Raw genomic sequence first — 20,876 nt, 5'->3', positions numbered from 1 at the left:
TTTTGTGAAAAAAATGTGTATGATTGTATTTCTAGGTACAGGGATCTTGACCTTTTACCTGTTGATCATTTAAGGTTTCAAGTTTCTGTAGTTCATTAAAACTGAAACCCAATTGTGGACTGAAAACCATATCCCTGCCTTCCTGAAAGGGGATAACAAAACTTTTTTTAGGCCTCACTTTTTTAACTCTCTTGGCGAAAAGCCAAGTGAGCATATGCCATCATTTGGCCTCCATCGTCGTTGTGAACAAATTTTCAAAAATCTTCTCCTCTGAAACTCATAGATTTACATGATGTAAACTTGGCATGATTGTTCCTTAGAGTATTGTGCACAAAAAGAATGTTGGGATTTATGATCTGTGACATGACATGGCTGCTATTACTAAAAATAGAGGATAGTGGCCTGAAGGCATTTAAAAAAAAAACAAAAAAAAACTCAAAAAACTGTTGCCTTAAGCAAAATTCTGGTAGAGGGAAATATTGTTCAGCATTATTAGACCGAAAATTTTCAAAACGATTGGTCTACTGATGTACGAGTTATGGCTCCTGAAACAATTCTTGAAATTTTTTTTTCACAAGTACAACTTTAAAAATCTGCCGCTCTAAAACCATTTAAGATCATTTAATGAAAATAAGCATATTGGTTCTTTAGTATATTGTGCTTGAAATGACTCGTGATTTGTAATCCTTGAATAGATATGGCTGCCTATACTAAAAACAGAACGTAGGGGTCAGAAGACATTTTTTTTTAAATAATTCAAAAACTCTTGCCTTTAGCAAAATTCTGGTTCAGGTCATAAAAAGGCTATTAAAAGTATATCCTGCATTTGACAAACAGTTAATTTTAACTTAGCCTGTCTCATGCCTCAAGTTTTTCAAATAAGCGAATGGTAAACCAGGTGAGCGATTCTAGTTTTATTACACGTATCAAGACCATGCTCCCAGCTTTTAGTGGAATTAGAGTTGTTCATTTACTTTTGCTACTTTGTATATATTATTTTGGTTATTTTATGTTCTTTGTTGTGTGTGTTTATTTTCCATGTCTGGTCTTTGTCCCTGGATTACATTCTTTTAATTTCTGTTAGAATCTTGGTTCCCTTGGTCACTCTTTCAAGGATGCACATTTTATTTGCATAGTTGTTTTTTTTTCAATACAAAATTGTACTGCAGTTATGATCCATATAAACCACTGAATTAATAGAAACTCATGAACTATTAAGTCAAGAAAATGCAGTTAACTTTTTGTATCATATTTGTGGGGGACTTTGCCTTCAAATATTGTTCCCATGTTTGGGGGTAAGGTTGACATACAATGTACATACTGAGCTACAATTTAATTAATGCACAGTTTCCATATTTTGTGTACCTTTGACTTTTCTCTGTGGGTTACATGTGACTATGTGTACATTGTAGTAATCTGTTTCTGGTGGGTAACTCTTAAACTAAAAATTAAAATAGGTCTTCCATGTCCAGACTTTATATACTGAATAAAAGTGAGGGTTTGAGAGGTTTTGTTATCAATTCAGTAAGTAACAGTTGACAAAAGCACTATTCCTTTAAGCTGTAACCTATTTCTGTGAAAGTTTAATAACCTTAACATAATGAATTTGCTGGGAATAACATGTTAATAACTTGCACCCAGTTTGTAACATGTGTTTTTAATATCAAAATCTGAGATACACCATTCAATAGCGCAAATAACTGGCAATGAATATAAGAACTTTAAAAACAACTTTGTAATGACTTTTTCATTCACATATTTATATCAAAGAATTAGTCTATAAACATATGTAAAACAAGTCACAGCAATGTTTCTAGAGTTCACAATCATCATTTCTGAGCTGCTGCAGCTACGGCTGCTTTCCTTTTACTTCTAGACTTGAGAGCAACAAATGTCAGTCCATAAGCAGCAAATGCAAGGGCACATAACTGAAAAAGAAAATCAGTATAAATTTCATTAAAAATGGGTTTCCGAACAAGTCCAAGAGAAAAACACAAAAGAAATTAATTGTTTGAATTTATACATGTATATCATTTAAGAAACAAAGGTATTTTTTGCTTCAAGACAACATATCAAAAATATAAAGATGAAACATATATGGTGTTTTCTCTTAGCTTATTGTTAAACTATTTATTATTTAAATTCTAAGTACTTCCAATCAATTAAAATTTATTTTTTACTACATGTATTGTCCAGTCAAATGGCAGATAAAAAAAACTTAAGTAGATTGGTATTTAAGGTTTAATGCAAAGTAGATTGATATTTAAGGTTTAATGCATTAAATATTAAAAATATTTAAAAAATATTAATGCATTTCTAAACAAGAGTATTTAACACTAGACAGATCTTTACTTAATGTTAACTGATGTTATGCCTCAGCTAAAAGTTGACAAACATTCTATAGTATGACATAACAACCAATGCTTACAGATCTAAATATTGAACATACATGTATTGAAAAGGTACAAATCACCAATTGATCTCAATTTGGTTTAGCCAGATACTGAATCTACACTTTGCCAACCAGATAATTAACCTACAATCTTTTGAAAGCACTTTACCACTGCAGGAAATGCATGTATAAATAAACTTCATAATTTTTTTTTTATTTCCTTTTGAGTGTTCAAGCTAACAGAATTGGTCTAGTTTTTTTTCTCAGTATGTTGTATAGATACATGAACATAAATGTCATCTAGTTGTTGTATATTTTTATGAGCTTCTTTGTATATATTGATTAACTTTTTACTGACATCTCTTTTAAGTAGCCGTCTTTGTAAGAATCATGCAAAATCTGAAAAATGTGATACACCCCAAAAAAAGGCTACATATTTTTATTTTTGTAATTAAGTTGTTTTATGGGTCTATATTATGAAATGTGTAATTATTCATTCAAATCTACCTGCTCCTAAGAGATAATCAACATTAAAAACCTAATAGATTCTATTGTATTTGAGTGTCATTTACAGAGTTATCTCCCTTAATTTTGAATTCTACAGTGCATTCTATACAATTTTTATCTCCTATGAGCACGGGTTATACGAAAAACCAAACGTTAATTTCTGTTAACTGAAACATTTCAAACAAAATAACAAAAATAAAAATATGTAGGCTTTCCAACCATGTATCACATTTTGCATGATTCTTAGCTGGAATGCTACTTAAAAGAAATAATGTGTCCTTTGAAACTGTGCAAAGGAAATGAGGAAGCAATTGTAAATGAATATTGGTAGTTTTTTTCTGAGTGGGAGAGTTTGTTGCTTTGCTTGTGTAAGGTACAAGTGCATATAAAAACTAAAAAATCTCTTGTGCCTGTGACATTTTGATTTGAATACTTACAATCATCTTCAAATTTACTTACATTGAACTTTCCTCTAAGTGTATATGTATTAAAATGGTATCTCCTCCCTTGCCCTTTAAACATGGTATCTGGCTCAAAATCTGCTCCCATTGTGATTTTTTCTTTTAATATAAAAAAAAAAGAATTACATGTACACAACTGTAGTGATACAATATAATAAAACTATGTATAAAGAATGCATTCTAAAATTCCAATTTCAAGTAAGTTTGAGTAAGTGGAAACCTTTTCATAGAAGGATACTTCACCTCAGAATGTGAGCTTTTAAACCAAAAGTGAGATTTCAGTGATATTCTAGACTTTTTTGGAAAGGAGTCTGGAGGAAAACAGCACAGATATTGAGATTGAGAAATATATATTAACATTAAGGCAGGGATTTTTATATTAAGTATGATGTTTAAAAAAATAAGTTCAAATCAAATCCATTGATGAGGACAATAACAGTGTTCATTGTAAGTCCATAAGATGACCTGAATTAGAAAGGAGAAAATTTGGTAAAGACCCCTTTTGGCCTCATAATTTGTGCATTTTGAAAAATTTGATTATAGCTGATTTCTAGGTAGTAGTAGTATAGTAAATTGGCCGCAAACACTGAATACAAGCTGTTTTGACATTATTCCAGAAATAACATTGTATTTAAGTAATTTTTATAAAAACCTTAAACTTCAAATATTTCTGAAATTTTTAAGATGGTTTTTGAGTGGAATAGAAGTGGCCATACATTTGTTCACTCAAGATATTTTCACACAAGTTGTAACTGACAATTTTACACAAAAAGAATTAAGCATGTGGATGAACACACATGCTGCCATTGCTAAGAGTGAGAAACAGTGCAATCAATTTCTGGTGTATTCCAGCCTTTTTAAAAGGTTTTTTTCAATTTCAGTCAAGTTTGAAGGGCACATATGATCATACAACATATATATGTTCAAATGATTATCATAAATTAGTTGAATAAAATATCAAACACATTAAAGAGTTGGAGAAACATGATAAAATTTTCTTCAGGTATAGACTTTAATTTGAAGGCCAAATTTTGCCCTTACCAGACCAACTCTTTTGATATAGTAGAGTGGACAAGGATTTTGTACATCGTACAAATCTTTATATCGAGTTATATATTTGGTTACTTTCCTACTTGTTGAAATAGTTACAACTTAGTGGGGAACAATGCAATGTAATGACTGCTGATATACTTTTAATGAGTAGACATTAGTAATTAAATATGACTAATTTTGAGACAAATGTTTTAAGTTACAACTGGGAATTTTACTGCTGAATTTTGGGAAATTTTTTGCATATTTCTCTTGGTATGGGGCTAAAACTGGGAGCAGTAAAAAAAAAGGTGTTTGAAAATCACCGAGTTTTTACAACCATTTAGCTAATATAGGCTTCTTGCTTGTTTGCCAGGATTGTGGGGAGGAAAGACCAATATTATAGGCTGGAAATTGTGGAAACCTCCAGGTAAGGGTAGGTACACTACACTCGTAGTGGAATGGTTCTCCAACACTTAAGTCCGACCTGAGTGAAACTCAGTGTTTCTGTTTCGCAGGTAATTTGTAGCAAACCAGTTAAGATAAAAATTTAGTCATGTCATTAAAAATTCAAGTAATAATGCAATCTTTTGATATTTTAATTTTGTTACCTTTAAATTGATAATTACTATTAAAATTATAAATAAAACACTTTGAAAGTATTGATTGTTAGAATTTGATTCAAGTGACGGACTTGTAAAAACAGTCTGGTGACTCTTTTAGTTTCTGATAGTTTTAATAATTGGACGGCTTTTCCAGAAATAAAAGAAACTAATTACAGGTCCCAAGACATCTACATTATGTATACATAAGAATTGTAAAGTATAAATCCTTAACCAAGACTGGGAACATTGTCAGTAATAATTATAACTTACAATACATTGTCTAAACGAGGACAAGAAAGCGACCTTAGCTGGTCATTTTCAACTGGTTAAAACACTTCAATTTAACTCTAAGATATTCCTTACTTAAAGTACATTTCAAATACAACCTACATATATCATTATTTTAATGATAAGTTTTGTTAAACGATTAAGAACTTTCATTGTCATTGTCATTGGCCGATTTTTTTAAACCTGTATAAAAATAATCCCTGACGAACCTTGCACATACATGTACATGTATATAGTTGTCTATTTTTAGAAATTTAAATGAACACATTATTTACAATGTCTCTGAGGTGTGTCCTGCAATTAATTATAACTTAAATGCAGGACAGTTATGAAGTATGTATCAACGATAAATGTCTTTTATACAATTTTCACGTTATATATGTCTACCGTTAATACCACCTGCTAATCATCTCAACCCCTGTTTTGACAAATAAACCTACTAGTATATATTTTGTCGATTGGAATAAGAAGTTTCACAAGTCCCCGCCCCCCAAAAAATTTTGGAGGTTAGTGACCTGGGATCTTGGGTATTAATGCCCATATTGAAGGCATAGATCAATGAGATTAACTTCACCGTGCTGTGAGAATTTCACTCCCAGGTCAGTGATTCTCTGTGCACAATTAACAACCGGAATATATGATGTCCCAGATGGTTGAGTGTAATGCTCACATTTCACTGCGAAAAAAATCTGACTGACACTGTGTTTCAATGACTAACATGGATTTAAAACTCGGACTTGAGTGTTAGAAAAACATAAGTCACTGAGTGTAGGGTACATCTGGAAACCTGGACACATGTGGGGCTTGAACTTGAAAATTGCTGTCAAACTTAATGAAGATGAAATAAGGATTTCAAAGTCAACACAATCCATTGAAAGTTGTTGAAGAGAATCCCTACAAAATATCACAGCAAGGTTTTTGATAAACATAATTTTAGATATTTTTTTTTTCCAATACAGTGATACTGTGGGAACTTTTTTTTCAGACATTTACCTTACCTTTTCATGATCAATTACTGAGTGTTAAAGATGATGCATAAAAAAGTTTTTTTATGTAATGAAAGGTTAGATTTCGTACTAACTTCAGACAAAATAAAAAAAAATCCATTTTCCGAAGACCTGTTTTTGTGCATATACAAAATAGAAGCCCCTTTTAGCGTCAGTGCTCCAAAATTTCATGCGCAATAGGAGTAATTGATCTTAAGTTGAGCTTTCGAATTTGTCTATAATTCTTCAAAAATCGTAGATGAGTATTTTTTTTTTTTAAGGAACACTTACAACAAAGTTGACCTTGTCTGTTAGCCGAAAGACCGGAAGTGAAGGGAAAGACAGAACATGCAAAATTAAGTCTACAATATTCAGAAAGAGACCAGACACTGAATGATTTTATTAACTGTTATCGTGCATGTTTCAGATCATGATGAACGGAAATTTTGCTGATACATATTGTAGAGTCACACATTAAAAAATCCACAGCCGAAATATATTTATATAGATTTTTCAATGTTGAAAGAATATCATTTTCCATTATTAAAATCCTTGATTTTTCGAAAGTTTTAGTATTTTGAGAGTGGTTAGCATTAATTACGACGGTTCTGGTGATATGCTTTCTAGAGAAGCTGCTTGTGGATCCTCGAAAACATATCTTCATTATTTAAGAATAGGTTATGATCGAATCAACTATCAATATTGCATTGCTTGAACAATTTCATGTGTCTGGCAAAATTCCTATTCGGTTGATTCACTTTACAGTCTGTCTCCATCAGCTTCGAGAATTTGTATTTGTTCATCTAATTAATACCCTTTAAATACCAAACTCACGAACCCATATATATAGTGTTCGCTGAATTACAAGACACATTTACATATTTCATGAACCACAAGATTCTGAATTTTCTTGTATAGTTGATGATACATGTAATTGATTGATTATTATTTTACGTTCTATGACCTATATTTCCATGCATTTCAGAACGAGAACGATTGACCAATCGAGCTAACCTTGCTTTGTACTCAGTTGTAAGCTATCTTATCTCTCCTAGACTACAAATATACAAAAGATATACATGTACTGTGCTTCATGAATATCATATGTTATGTTTTTATATTGTATTATTGTGTAATGTCTTATTATATTATCTGATGGATATTAATGTTGAATGTAAATGCCCCCTGAGAGGACCGGTTAGAATAATAAAAAAAATAATATTAAGTTGGTTTTTTTTTGCCTTTATGAATTATGCTTACGTTACAAAGTTGCTCACCTTTATTTGTCAATGAACATTTCCATTTTACTCTTCATTATTGTATATGCTTATAAAAATTAGAACGTGCTTTATTGTTGTTATGAAAATGTTTATGGTTGTGGAGGGAAATATCCATTTGTCCCTCAACTTTAACATTTGTTATGTGATACACTCGTGTATCATTTCAAAATATTGTATTCGATCACACCACTTGCATAATGATCGATGAAAAAGTAGTATGAAATAGGCTGGAAACAGGCAGTCTATATATATTACAGTGAAAATATATTTTTGGGAATTATATACAATTACTGAAAATTTCAGTAAATCTGTATAATAATTGGCATGTTTAGAAATTTTATATTATTACTGAAATTTTCAAGAATTATGTATAATTATTAAAATATTTAGCAGGATTTATGTATGATAACTGAAGTGTTATCAAGAAATCATTTTGAAACTTATTTGAAAGAGTATTGATGGAACCGGATGTTTTTTAATGAAATATTTTTACACGATTGTGTAACTTGACTTTATTATGGGATTTGCCCATCTTGTGTGGTTTATTTGTTCGTTGCTTGGCATTTGGTAGATGACTAATTGACAATCATACAACATCTCATATTTTTATAACTAAAAATTTAAAATTATACACATTTTGAACTTTTAATTGCCGCTTTGTACCCGATATTGTATATTGTTTGTCAATTTGTTGGTTGTTAATTTTTTTAACGGGATGTATATATGTGTGGTCAGCGATTGTGTAAAAACCAAGTCAACATCCTCTAACCTGAAATACATTTTGTCATTTCTTTATAGTTATGTGTAGATTTATAATATCGATTGATCTGATTGTGGTAAGCTGAGTAATCTGATTGGATATTTCTCGATTTCCGTAGATATTAGACGATGACCAGACTGACGAAGGATACGCCCCGATATTCTGTTGGGTTCTTTGATTGATCTTCGTTGTGCATTCTTATGACATGTAACTAAATTATCTGTGGATCTTGCCATTAATCGTGAGAGTTCACATCTGCGCAGCTCACTTCACGCAACAATGCAACGTTCACACCGATTTTTTACAGGTTGTAAAAGATCTTTCCATTTCTCTGCTGTTATAATTTGGAATGAATTACCAACAGTCATAAAAGTTCCATCCTCCCAAGTCAGGGTTTTAAGTTCACATTCGCTCCCTCAAACGAAGGTGAACTCAAAACCCTGACTTGGGAGGATGACAGAACCTATGCTATATTATATATTATTGTATTCATGTTGTATAGTTGTTGAAATTTTATTTGTGTTTTAAAGGACTCCAATAAAAATTAGAGTTATTCTAGTTCTAATTGGGTTACCCTCTTTAAATAAAGAGTTTACTTACCTACTTACTTATTAACGTATTGATAATTGCAAAACAATCGCCGAACCTTCTTTGAATTTTTTCGGCAATTTGTTGGCGTTCTTGCAACGTTCCTAAACGAATACGAATTCCTTGACGTTCACTGGCTTCATCTGAGCGTTTAACAAAATTGTAGTTCGTTCCCAGTTCTATGAGTTCGTTGGCCAATTCATTATTTTGTTAAAACTTGCACATAATTAAGGGCACATCATTAAAAAAAAGATATGATTTTAAAAAGGGCGAAAGACCATCGGTTCCAATGACGGATCCATCTATTAAGAGAACTCCTTGAAAAAGAAGCCTGACTGTTTCCGAATTTATTTCGAAAATTTATCTCTAAAATATCCAAAAACATTCAGAAAGTCAGGAAAAAAATTACACACTTGGGCCTTAATTTTTGTCTACTTATAGGACTCTTTCAGTACTTTGGATTAGCCTAACTTTGTTTTTTTTACACCCGAACTTGCTCGTGAAATTAGAGTAGTCCTACCTCAAAAAGTAGCATTATCTCAAAATAATGCACCTACACTTTAGACCCCAGAAAAAATTACCCACCTGGGGCTTTTGTCTACTTTTAGGAATGTCTAAGTATTTTGGATTAAGTTCTAGTTTGTTAATTTCATGCTCCCGGCCACGCCCGAACATGTTCGTGCTGCGCCCAGGAATGTTATCTTTTCGTTTATTGTTTAACGTTCCGCATTTTAAGACCTTTAACCTCTACATGTCTGTTTTCATTATTTAATTCAATGTCTCTTTCTCAATTTGGTTTATATATCAAGAGTGATCAGATTTCACTTTTCATCTTTATGTTAACTTCAAAATTTTGAATTAAGCGTTCGAAAAGATCTTTTTTCTGACAGGGACTATCAAGTAATTCCTTTCTATAGTGAAGCTAATCCAGGCGACAGTTTCACAAAAAGTCGTAAGTGTAAAATTGATCGTAAGTAATGACGTCATAACAGAAAATAGCATTGTTACGTCATAACTTACGATCAATTTAAATGTTGAGTTTTATCCTCGCATCAAAGCGGAATTGTAAGACTGTCAGTTCTATTATAAACAATTGAAACAACACGCCAAGTTTACCAAGATATAGAATAGAATATCCACTTCTATAAGTTTTATAGGTCTATTCATAATTCTTTTTTCTGATTTCAAAATAAATCTTGGACCGATTTTTCAATTTCCAAATACCGTATCACCAAACTCTTTTTCAAGTGACTTGATCGCATTACAATGTGAGTGGGAATGTAAGTTTTCATTTATGCATAAATGTTAACATTACCGTTTTCTTAAGTTTTTAAGTTCTTAAGTTATCATTATTATTATTTTTTATTTTTATGTTTTTTATTATTTTTTTATTAATTTTTTACGGTCAGTACGAGTTCATTGTTTTGCATTTTACACATGCATGACAAAAAAGAGGTCGCTGACAGGGGCATAGCTAGACCTATTTTAGTTGTACGCAAAATCACGGCGAGGGGTCTTGGGGGGGGGGAGGGGGTCGCTCAAGGCCCCCAGTGAGTCCGGCAAGGCAAAGCCCTGAGGGAAACTCCTGAATTTTAACGATTTTGGAGCCAGTTTTTCAGAGCCTATACTACGTTCATGGCATGCATATGTGATAAATAACCTTTATTTCATCTTTAAAATGTGTGTTTTTATTTTTGTTACTTTTTCCGAAAGTACGCAACTGCGTATTTGCGTATAGGCAGCTACGCCCTTGGCTGAACTATACTATATGATCTTCTTTAGGGACCGGTCTCGGAGATGAGACGGGGACAAAATGCTCTCCCCCCCTTTACATTCTAATATGATTCCAAGTGTATTTTCCTGCTAAGCACTGATAGGACATAAACTCTTTATTACAAATGTGTGGATGAAAACAGTTTAGTTTTTCTTAAGTTTTAATTCAAAAATAAATTTACTAATTTTATGCACAATAATACTGTACTGATTTCATGCGTACACACTTTTTTATTGCACATATAAAGGACATGAACTTTTTTGTAATTTTAAAAGATAGGAAAAGTTTTGTTTGTTTGTTTGTTTGTTTTTTTGTTTGTTTGTTTGTTTTTTTTTTTTTTGTAATGAGAATATGAAATGCACCGGACCCATCCCCCAACTAATAAATATTGACAGTCTTATTTTCTTTCTCTCAGTCAGCCTTGTATATATCCTGGATTGATGACTCTGGTTAGCATTGGGCCATTCAGACATTATGCTTGGTAGAATGCTTTACTTTTCTTACTATTAGAGGCATCGTCACTAAGTAACATGCACCTGTGTATGTTTCTACTTCATATAATGTGTTTAAGAGAAATATCAAGAGAGAATAAAAGCAAACAAGCTAAAAAATATAATGTATAACCGTTATCTTGATCAAATTAACTTTTTATCATTTATTTCTAAGAAAAAAAGGAAAACGCATATGTTAAACCTTATGACCATTTTGTCAAAATTGCATTTTAGGAATTTCATTAGTGAAGGCAGTATTGGGAGTCAAAAGAAAAACATAACTATTAAAGAACGACTTTGTTTTCATACTTCACGACAAACAAGTACTTAGTCTACCTTTAGAAAAAGACAACCGACGCAAAATATCACTTTGTTAATATCCAACCCTGATGATGGTTTTATTTGGTGAACTGTATGATCACTGTGCTATGTTTCGTATTTCAATCATTTTATTTAAAAACAGCAAGTAAACTTTTTCCAATTATTAAATATATAAAAGTGACTGAAAATATTCCGGACACCAATGTCCCCAACGGAGCCTTAAATTTCACGGCTGCTAACACAATGGTCCAGTGAAATGCGAGGTTGTAAGCTATATCGGTTAGGTACATGGATGTCATGCAACTCAATACCCACTGCGTCAGAACAAGTGGTTGAGCACCGGGATTACAAAATAATCTTTATGTTTTTCCGGTAGTTTGACAAAATGCACTTTTTCCTCAAACTAGAAAAGGTATCCAAACACAGAAAGCAATACGTTCCCACGAGGACAATACTCAAAACGACGTCGTAGTATAAGCCACCATTGATGAAGTTGTATAAAATGATAACTGGGCGCACTATGTACAAGGTGCCACTCAAGTAAACCAGTACTATCTGTAAAGCCTGGTTTTGATGTAGACAGCTTGAACACAATCCACCTGAATAACAATCTTGTATCATTTGAATGTCCCAGAATCTGCAGTCTGCAAAAAAAAGGTGTTAGACGATCAGTATGTTGCAATATTTTTATGTTCTTTTCATAAATCACCTAGTCAAGAGGCAAATTCTTGAGCGAATTGAAACATGGTGATTCAGAAAGTTAAAAAGTGTATGAGCAATGTTCGTTTAATGTTCTAGCAATTGAATTTCTGAAGTGACCAGCAATGCTATTTCCAAAAATATTAATTTAAACATTTTAGTTCTAAATTGTTATTATTTTGTATGTTTAAATTAAAAAAAAACACACACATAAAGGAATAGAAATCATTGATAGTCGGGCAAAAATGTTATCAAGTATCATTAAAACGATGGAATTTAATTGTTTTTTTCCCGTACTTTTTTCTTGAGGAACCCGTTAAATCTCTGGATTCGCGACTGAAGATGAAAACCGATATAAATAATAAAAAAGTAATATAATTCAAATTATCTATAATGATTGTAAGTTAAATCATATACCTTGATAATTTTGCCATGTCCGAATGAGAATAAGAAGAACCAAAATAGGTAAGTATAAAATGGCATAGTCACTGGCAATAAACCGTAACGCGCTGGATTGGTTTCCACATGAGGTAAGATGGAGATGAACGTCCGAAATAAGAGACATATTGAAACTTGAATTGCGCCCTGAATATGTTCTGTCCGAAGTAAATGCCAAAACACTTAAAACATACATCCATAAAACGCTGGTACATATTAAAGACCGCCATGATGTTCCATATTTTTGTAATGCAGAGGTTATGAATAGACACATTATAAATACTGCTATTTTTGTTGATATTTCTTGACTATCCACACAAACCCTCATTTCGGGATCTGCCCTAAGTTTCAACATTATCAGTACTAGAACACTATAGAATTCGTGAAGAAATCCTAACAGTATAATTGTCCATACTGTTAAAATGTTGTTCTTTCTGATTAGTGGAATGAGAAGAAGGAGGAATATACCTCCACATAATGACGTCAAAATAACTAGTAGTTGGAATAAATCGAATACCAGCGACCATTCAAGGGAGACTTTGATTCGATTCGATGTTGTATTCCAGATTTCGATACTACTCGCCATTTCTTCTTTAATAGTATATGATCTAAAAGAAGAGGAGAAAGTATTAAATTATGATACATTGCACTGTATATTCTCGTTGCCTTTTTTTCCGTAAGCCATCTAAACATGGTCAATTTAAATGTTTCGAAAAAAATATGGAACAAGAGTTCACTAGCATGTAGAATAAGTTTTATGTTTAACATAGCGACTTAAAAATTTTTGAAAGAGAAATATTTTGTTTATTTAAAGAACGACTGTTATATTCTTTCGTTCTATGAAGAAATAACCTCGATCGCGTGGTGCACACCAGATAATATGCGTAGCATTAAGGTTATTTCAAATGAACCGGAAAAAAATATAACAGGCAATCTTTATAATTTAATTTTAGTATCAGGATTTAAGGAGTAAATCAGCAAAAAGATTGATGATGTCTCAGTCACATTACAAAATTTGGTTTATGAGATGATGGGCAAAATCTTTTATCCAATCAAACAGCTCGTGGCATCTTAAATTAAATTATATCAAACTAAGGTCAGAAGGGCAAATTCTTATCAAAGAATTGTGCCAGTTATTATAAATAAGAAAAACACTACCCCCCCCCCCCAAAAAAAAAAGCAAAAACAAAAACAACAAAAAAAAAACAACCATATAAATTCAACAACAGAACTACCTTAATTCCTGTTGAAATTTATAAATGATGTCGAAACCAAAAACTGCATGGCTATATCACATGTATTTGTATTGCTCGAGGAAAACTTAAAAAAGTCTTAAATAAAAAAATACTATAGTATTAGTCATTTGTCATAGCCTCGAAGGCCTACCTTGTTTAATTATGTTGAATAATGAAAAAATCAAACGACCTAAAATAACTTCAAATAAATTTGAAAACATTTGATTATTTTTTTTTTATTTTTCTGCCTGACTTATATGGTAAGAGAGTAAAATATTCTATTTTCAAAGAAAGCAGGACAAAAGGATAAGAGAAAAGAACTTTGATCTAGTCTTCCTCAAAATTAGCAGAATGATAATAAATTAAGACTATTTGGAACTAACATTGTATGTACAAATTATATAAAGAGTGATTCTAGTGTATGCGCTGGAAAGATTTTAATATACTTATAATATAAAAAATATGCAAGAGATATTGGTATAAATCAACTTTTTCAAATCCTATTCTTTCTTCAAAATATTCAAAGAATTTGATAACCAAATATCCTTACAATGTAATATACGTGGCAAATTTTACAAAATTTATTCTATAAAGACTTTTATCACCGTAAAACTATTGCCGGAATTTGTTTCCATATAAAATGTAATTTAATTCTTTTTCAAATAACAAGAAGAAAGTGTACGACAATTCTAAATTTTATTCTTAAAACTAGAAAAACTGTGAGCACAGTGTACTTGAAACTCCAGCTCCAATTTTTTTGACTTTTTTTTCTTCCTATTTTTGATGTTATTACTTTATCATACAGAATTCAATGAAAGTTGGTATGTTTTTCTTACGGTTTCCTTGTGATTCTGTTTGGATTTTTGATCCGTGAAAAAACATGACCTCTCTTCATAAATATAGAAAATAGGGTCAAAATACATTTTTTTTTGGCAAATAACTCAACAACCGTTGAATTTAGCAAAACGTTTGAAATACCTGTTCATGGCCATTTCGTCACCAATTACTACTGTGGTGTGATATTAAAAATTTTCAAATGAAAGGGGAGATTCCTCTTTATCAGCAATTAAGCACCTCAATTGTCAAAATCGCCTGTTATGCTGCACAGGTAATTTGTCAGCTGTAGTTGAGTGTTTGTGAAAATGAATGACACTTCGAAAAAAATAATCAAGGGACAAAGACCAGACATGGAAAACAGACATACACAACGAAGAACACGAAGTAACTAAAATCATACATACAAAGTAACAAAAGCAAATGAGAAACTCGGATACCAATAAAAAACTGGGAGCATGGACCAGGTGCACCGGTAAGGTAAGCGTCCACTGCTTTTCTAGAAACAACCACCGAGTTGCTCATAAAAAGTCAAGTCCGGGGTAAACGAAAGAGGAAAAAAAAACTATGACCCGTTGAATAAATCAGTTTTCATGGCGCAGATGGATACACCATAACGATCCACGAGTTCATGATGACGACCATAAAACTTCTGTAGTGATGACTTCAATCTTATAGCAACATAACCATGTTCCATAAGCCTATTTGTTAGAATTCTAGCGCGATACAAAAAGTCTGCGTAGTTTCGGCAAACTCTGGCATAACTTATGAGTTGTAATAAGAACATTCCATACGCAGGTGCTGAAGGGATGTTGCCACAGATGAAAGGAAAGTTGACAATTCTGAATGAAAAGTCATCACGTTTGTCGTAAAGTTTGGTCAATAGTTTTTCTTTACCATCGATTTCTAAGTGTAAGTCAAGATATGAGGCTGGCGTCACAGTGTCCGTAGTATCCTTTATCTCAAATTCTTTAGGGTAGATGCGATGTATCAAATCCCCAAAATTAGGATTATTTAAAGATAATACGTCATCTATATAGCGGAAACTGATATTGAAGGATCTAGCCAAACGATATTCTTTCTTTCAGATCAGATCAGCTATAAAGTCTGCCTCTTAAGAGTGAAAGAATAGATCAGCAAGTAGAGGAACACAATCTGTTTCCATTGGAATGCCAACCGTTTGTTGAAAGACGCGTCCACCACACTGGACAAATATCTTGTCGATTAAAATTCCAGCAGTTTGTAAACATCTTCCTCTGTATATTTAGAAGATGATTTTGAATTATTTCTTACAAAGTATGAGGAATCTCTACCAAGAAATACATATTTGTATCTAGGTGTGCCATCTTTTTTGGAAAAACAACGATGTATAATGTTTTTAAGCCGGGATTTTAACTGAGTGTGGGAAATAGAAGTATACAGTGTTGAAAAATCAGAGGTTTTGATGCTATTATATTCTGATAATAGTCTTGAACTAATTGTCTCCAAAAGATCTTTCGAATTTTTCCAGATCCACATTGAATTAATACCACTACAGGAGTAACAAGTGTTGTGGTAGGACTGTTGTGAGTATAGAAATTAAAAGTTTTGAAAGAGGTTTGGTGGTACATTTTGCAGATCCAGCAATGAAACGTTTTTTTATATGGATTATTGTGGAGTTTAGGAATCCAGTACATAGACGGTAAATCACAATCATCGTCCCTGGTAGAGAGACCAAAATATGACGGCACAGATTTATGGTTTTCCACAATCTCTTCTTTGGATATTGTGGTAGCAGTATAGGTCTTATCACTGCTATTATTTTCTACGTCTACCTCTGATAATAAACATTGAATGTAAAACGTTTTGCAGATAAAAACAATGTTGTTTTGGGCTTTGTCTGCTGGTACGACAACATATTCGTCATTTAAAGTACACAAAGTTTTTGCTACATCGGAAAGTTTGATAAAATAGAAAGCTTTCCTATAATGTCCGTCTCCATATGCGTGTATTCGATTTATAATATAACTTCATTTATTGAAATGATGATAAAACTTACCTTCAAGCGAAAGAGGAGTGCGGCCGTTAACACTTCCGGTGACGTAGGTTATACCCATTGTTATGTATTCGATATTTTTTTACTGTTGGTGAATTTTAGTGCTTGTATACTAAAAACGACCTTATGGTGACCTCCGAAGCGATTAAAGTTGTACTTTTACGCATTTGTTGCAATACACCATATCCGTCTTTTTCCCCATTTTAGTTGCTAATATAACGAGAATAGGTATAGCGAATACATCGAAGACACAAAAACACTACCGGGATGTAAAAAAATGTCAGCCCAAGGCCATCTATTGGTCTTCAATGAACGACGAGGAAACCCTCACAACACATGACAGGCTGCAGCTGGCCACAAAACAGCATTATACACAGGTACAGCGAAATAGGTACGCCTACAATGTAGCGGTTGGAATTCCGTTCCTTCGTACCCCAACGGCATTAGGTCAGAAAATAGCTTACCAGACAAACTTAAGCACTGCTGGAATAAGCAAAATAGTTACCCCTATATAAACCAGCAACATAAAACTAAAATGAAAGTGAAAACGAAACAAGACACACAGAGGAAAGAAATTCCCGACTTTGGACAGGCACAAAAAATGCGGCGGGGTGAAAGTACTTTGGCTCTCCCCTTTAAAATCTGGCCAGTGTGGAAAAATATTACTTATTTAAACACACCTAAAATTCAGTTCAAAAAGTTCTGGGTCCCTTGTTACAACGGAAATTAAGAAACTGAATATGAATTTCACAAATGTACAAACTAAGGACTATTAGCAGTTAACTGACATGCCAGCTCCAGACCAGTTTACACCTACCAAAAGGTATGTCCCATCATATGTAAAAAGCATTTTCGTTCATTTTATTGGCCGTTTGATTTAAAAAATAAACACTTATATTTCAATGAAGAATTCATCAAGGAGATATCATTCAGACAAGACATAATCATTATAGCGTCTTGAACACGGCTTCCCACACTAAAGCAAATATACATGTATTCGATTGTGTCCAGAATATATTTACTTTATGAACACATATTTTACTTGATTGAATGTATATTTCGTTTCTTATGAACACATATTACATTTTATGAACAAATATGTTAATGAATATCGCAACTCTTTGCCAGTCAGTGAACGAATACAAACTTGTCATTTTTTATGTGTAGGACCATTCTGAATCAGAACAACAACTGTACCAAGTTTTTAACCCACAAATAAAGACCATGCACAATTCGATTCCCTCTCTTTTTCACGGAGAGAAAAGAGGCGTATCCATGTATACCAGCATTTGTTATCTACTCATGCAAAATCACCGAATCTGAAAGAGCCTGAAGTTGTTTTCTTATCAAATAAAAAGAAGTCAAGTACCTTATATACAGGGGATGTTATCTAAATAAGCAAAATACTTACCAGAAATAAAACGATAATGTTCGTCATAGAAGTTCTCCTAAATGATTATAACATGGACAGTTGTAACGATGCGCATATATCATTGTCATGTATAGACCTTAAGGTAAACTGTTATGAATATGTCATCAACAATCAATCATAAAAATAAATAGAATGTAGAATGAAACAGATGTCAAAAGATGTAAATCGATTATTTCTTATTCAAAGTTTTATTGATCTTAAAGCAGGACAGATGTGCATAGAAGTTCATGCAGTTTTGTGTTATGTTTTTAAATGAAATAATAATAACCACACATACAGCAAGTTTTGTACACAATTGACACCTATATTTTTTTCTGTCTACTTCTTTTACATTTATGTAAATTAACTCGAATGTATAATGATAGTTTATGGTGTCAAAGGGCTTAAGTAATAGTGTAGTAACTGTTCAGGTTTGACACAATACCACCCGAGAATCTTTATATATAATAGCACATGTATTTCAAAGAAATCTTCGTTATTTAATTTGACAACATAAGTTTTCAGGGGCGGATCCAGGATTTCATGTCAAGGGCGTAAATAGAATTAAATGTGGAACGTAGCGAGACCATAAAAAATTGGGGGTTTAAATTCATGAAAAATCTAGATTACATGCACAAAAAAACTCATTTTAGGGGACATACGCCCGACACGCCTTTTTAAATCCGCTCCTGGTATTCAATTATGCTATTATTTCGACAGCAATTTAACAGGGCAATGCAAAATTCAGACGGAACTAAGACTTTTAGTCGCGTTGTAAATTACATGCTTAGAGCTAAAACATGGAACATTCATTTATAAACATCAATAGTAATGCTACATTTTATGTAATTATGTCATCAAATGTTATCTGAAAATAAAGACTACTTCCTTCTTATATGAAAATATAGAAAAAATTAAAAGTTCTAGAGCATTATATGCACGTTTGTTAGTCTAACATGGGGTTTAATAATTATGTGTCTTGATCAATGACCAAATGTGTCTCAATTATTTAATTCTTTGTCGAATAGTCAATATACAACTGGTTAGGCCAAACAAAAAAAGAAATAGTCTTGTTTCCAGCTACCAGCGAGAAAAAATAGGGTAGGTAGATACATGTACATATAAGTGGTAAGATGATTTTATTTTTCAAAAAAAAAACATTTACATCAAATATATTGGGATCCAATTAAGACTTTAACTGCACTTAAACCAAAATGTTATTAAACTGTTTAGGGTAGGCACCACAAAAATAGTGTAGGTAGTGTAGCAGGAAACAGATATATTATTTTTTTGGCCATATGAGATAAATGTTGCTATGAGAGAAATATCTGTCGCCTTACATGAGCAAATCTGTCGCCTCGTAATTACTTAAAAAAAACAATGAGTTCAATAAATTGTAATTGAACTGGAAAAGAATAAACAAGAGAACCACAGTAAAAACAAGATGAAAGTCTTAGACAATAAGACACAGATCATTTTATTAGCAAAAGGGATGGGTGATCGGATCTTTTTGATTTTTTTCTCTCCACGTTTTGGAGAGAAAAAAATATCAACCATCAAAAACAACATATTTTCCGCTTTACTTAACAAGGGAACTTTTAAATAAAAATATTGATTTCGGTTGCTACTGAAATATAAATAAAAAATTGGCGCTTGCACGAAAGAAAATTTCTTATCCGACACCAAATCCCAGCCTACCCTCAGGATAAACCTGGCCGGTGCCTAAAGTAAATAATTATATAAAACAGAGGAACGAAAATTTACACGCGTATAATTCAACTTAAGGTATATTAACAACTACGATCATACTGAAACTGAAACCTTTAAGCATGAACAATTTAAGATGCGCTGATTTTGTCTACTTCTTTTAACTAAAATGACAAATGTCTCTGTCCTGGTAGGAAATTCTGTTTAAACCATACTTTTTTTTAAATGACACTAATATGATGCTACCATTGAAGTCATTATTGCAACCCTACTCATAGAAGAAAGGAAGCAGCACAGGGGCCATTGAGTTTATAGATGAGTTAATGCAAGTTTGAAATATATCCCAAGTAGTTGTCCGACAATGATTTAGAGATACGTTTTTGTCCTAGTAATACAAATACTTATTTCTGGCCGCTTTTGGTTCTTAATTTCTATTAAGGGCCATAACCTTTAAATTCAAACCATCATTATGTGGTATGAAATCTGGTAAATATGTAGTACAATATTATATAGATATCAACATTTTTGGTCTAGTTATTGTCCGGGAAAGAGAGAGAGGAAAAAAACTCTTCAAGGCGCACAGAGTGATACGACCGCGGTGATCGAACCCTGAACAGTTGGGACAAGTGTGGACACAATGTAAGTTTTTGACACACTTAAAAGCATAGGGACATATGATTTATTATGGACATTAAAACTGGTTCAGACATATTATAACACTAAACTTGAAATTCAATTATTAATGAAATTTTTCCAAATCAGACCAAAAATTGATTTGGGGCGTGTGGCCCCTTTGACCCCTTATATTTTGAAAACAGTAAGAAATGTCTGAAATCTGAATGAAAATACAGACAGGGATTTTCATAAGGTATCCAATAAAAATATTGAAATCGGATCAAAAAGAAAAAGTCGATTTTTTGGGGGGTGCGACCCCTTTGACCCCTAATATTAAAAAAAAACGTAAAAGATATCTGACATCTTATTGAAAAAATCAGGAAGGCGTTTTAATAAGGAATCTAATAATAATAATAATAA

At 32.4% G+C, this 20,876-nt stretch overlaps 1 protein-coding gene and 1 long non-coding RNA gene across 2 annotated transcripts; both read right to left on the bottom strand.

Annotated features, from left to right (window-relative positions):
- Nucleotides 1–1,720: 1,720 nt before the first annotated feature.
- On the bottom strand, nt 1,721–6,634 carry LOC148621486 (uncharacterized). The gene is made up of 3 exons (XR_015921198.1): nt 6,560–6,634; nt 3,359–3,459; nt 1,721–1,928 (listed from the first exon to the last, which is right to left on the bottom strand). It is a non-coding gene; the product is annotated as an uncharacterized LOC148621486 (long non-coding RNA).
- A 3,947-nt stretch (nt 6,635–10,581) lies between these two features.
- Nucleotides 10,582–18,281, bottom strand: LOC148621485 (uncharacterized). Its single transcript, XM_088575943.1, has 3 exons — nt 18,135–18,281; nt 12,599–13,227; nt 10,582–12,126 (listed from the first exon to the last, which is right to left on the bottom strand). Exons 2-3 carry the CDS (start codon nt 13,203–13,205, stop codon nt 11,828–11,830), a joined length of 906 nt encoding a protein of 301 aa, XP_088432069.1. The 5' UTR covers nt 13,206–13,227; nt 18,135–18,281; the 3' UTR covers nt 10,582–11,827.
- Nucleotides 18,282–20,876: the final 2,595 nt, after the last annotated feature.

Source organism: Perna viridis, chromosome 3 (genome assembly GCF_037379345.1).
Source record: "Perna viridis isolate PV_CMFRI_1.1 ecotype Kerala chromosome 3, ASM3737934v1, whole genome shotgun sequence".
Lineage (NCBI taxonomy): Eukaryota > Metazoa > Mollusca > Bivalvia > Mytilida > Mytilidae > Perna > Perna viridis.
Note: the sequence above shows the minus strand (reverse complement) of the source record. Positions and strands in the feature narration are given on the sequence as shown.

What these genes read in the sequence shown, in the direction of transcription:
- LOC148621485 (XM_088575943.1), bottom strand. Translation starts at nt 13,205, where the DNA reads ATGGCGAGTAGTATCGAAATCTGGAATACAACATCGAATCGAATCAAA. An exon ending in GACATGGCAAAATTATCAAG is followed by an intron (nt 12,127 to 12,598) that starts GTATATGATTTA and finishes TTTTTTTTGCAG; the next exon opens with ACTGCAGATTCTGGGACATT.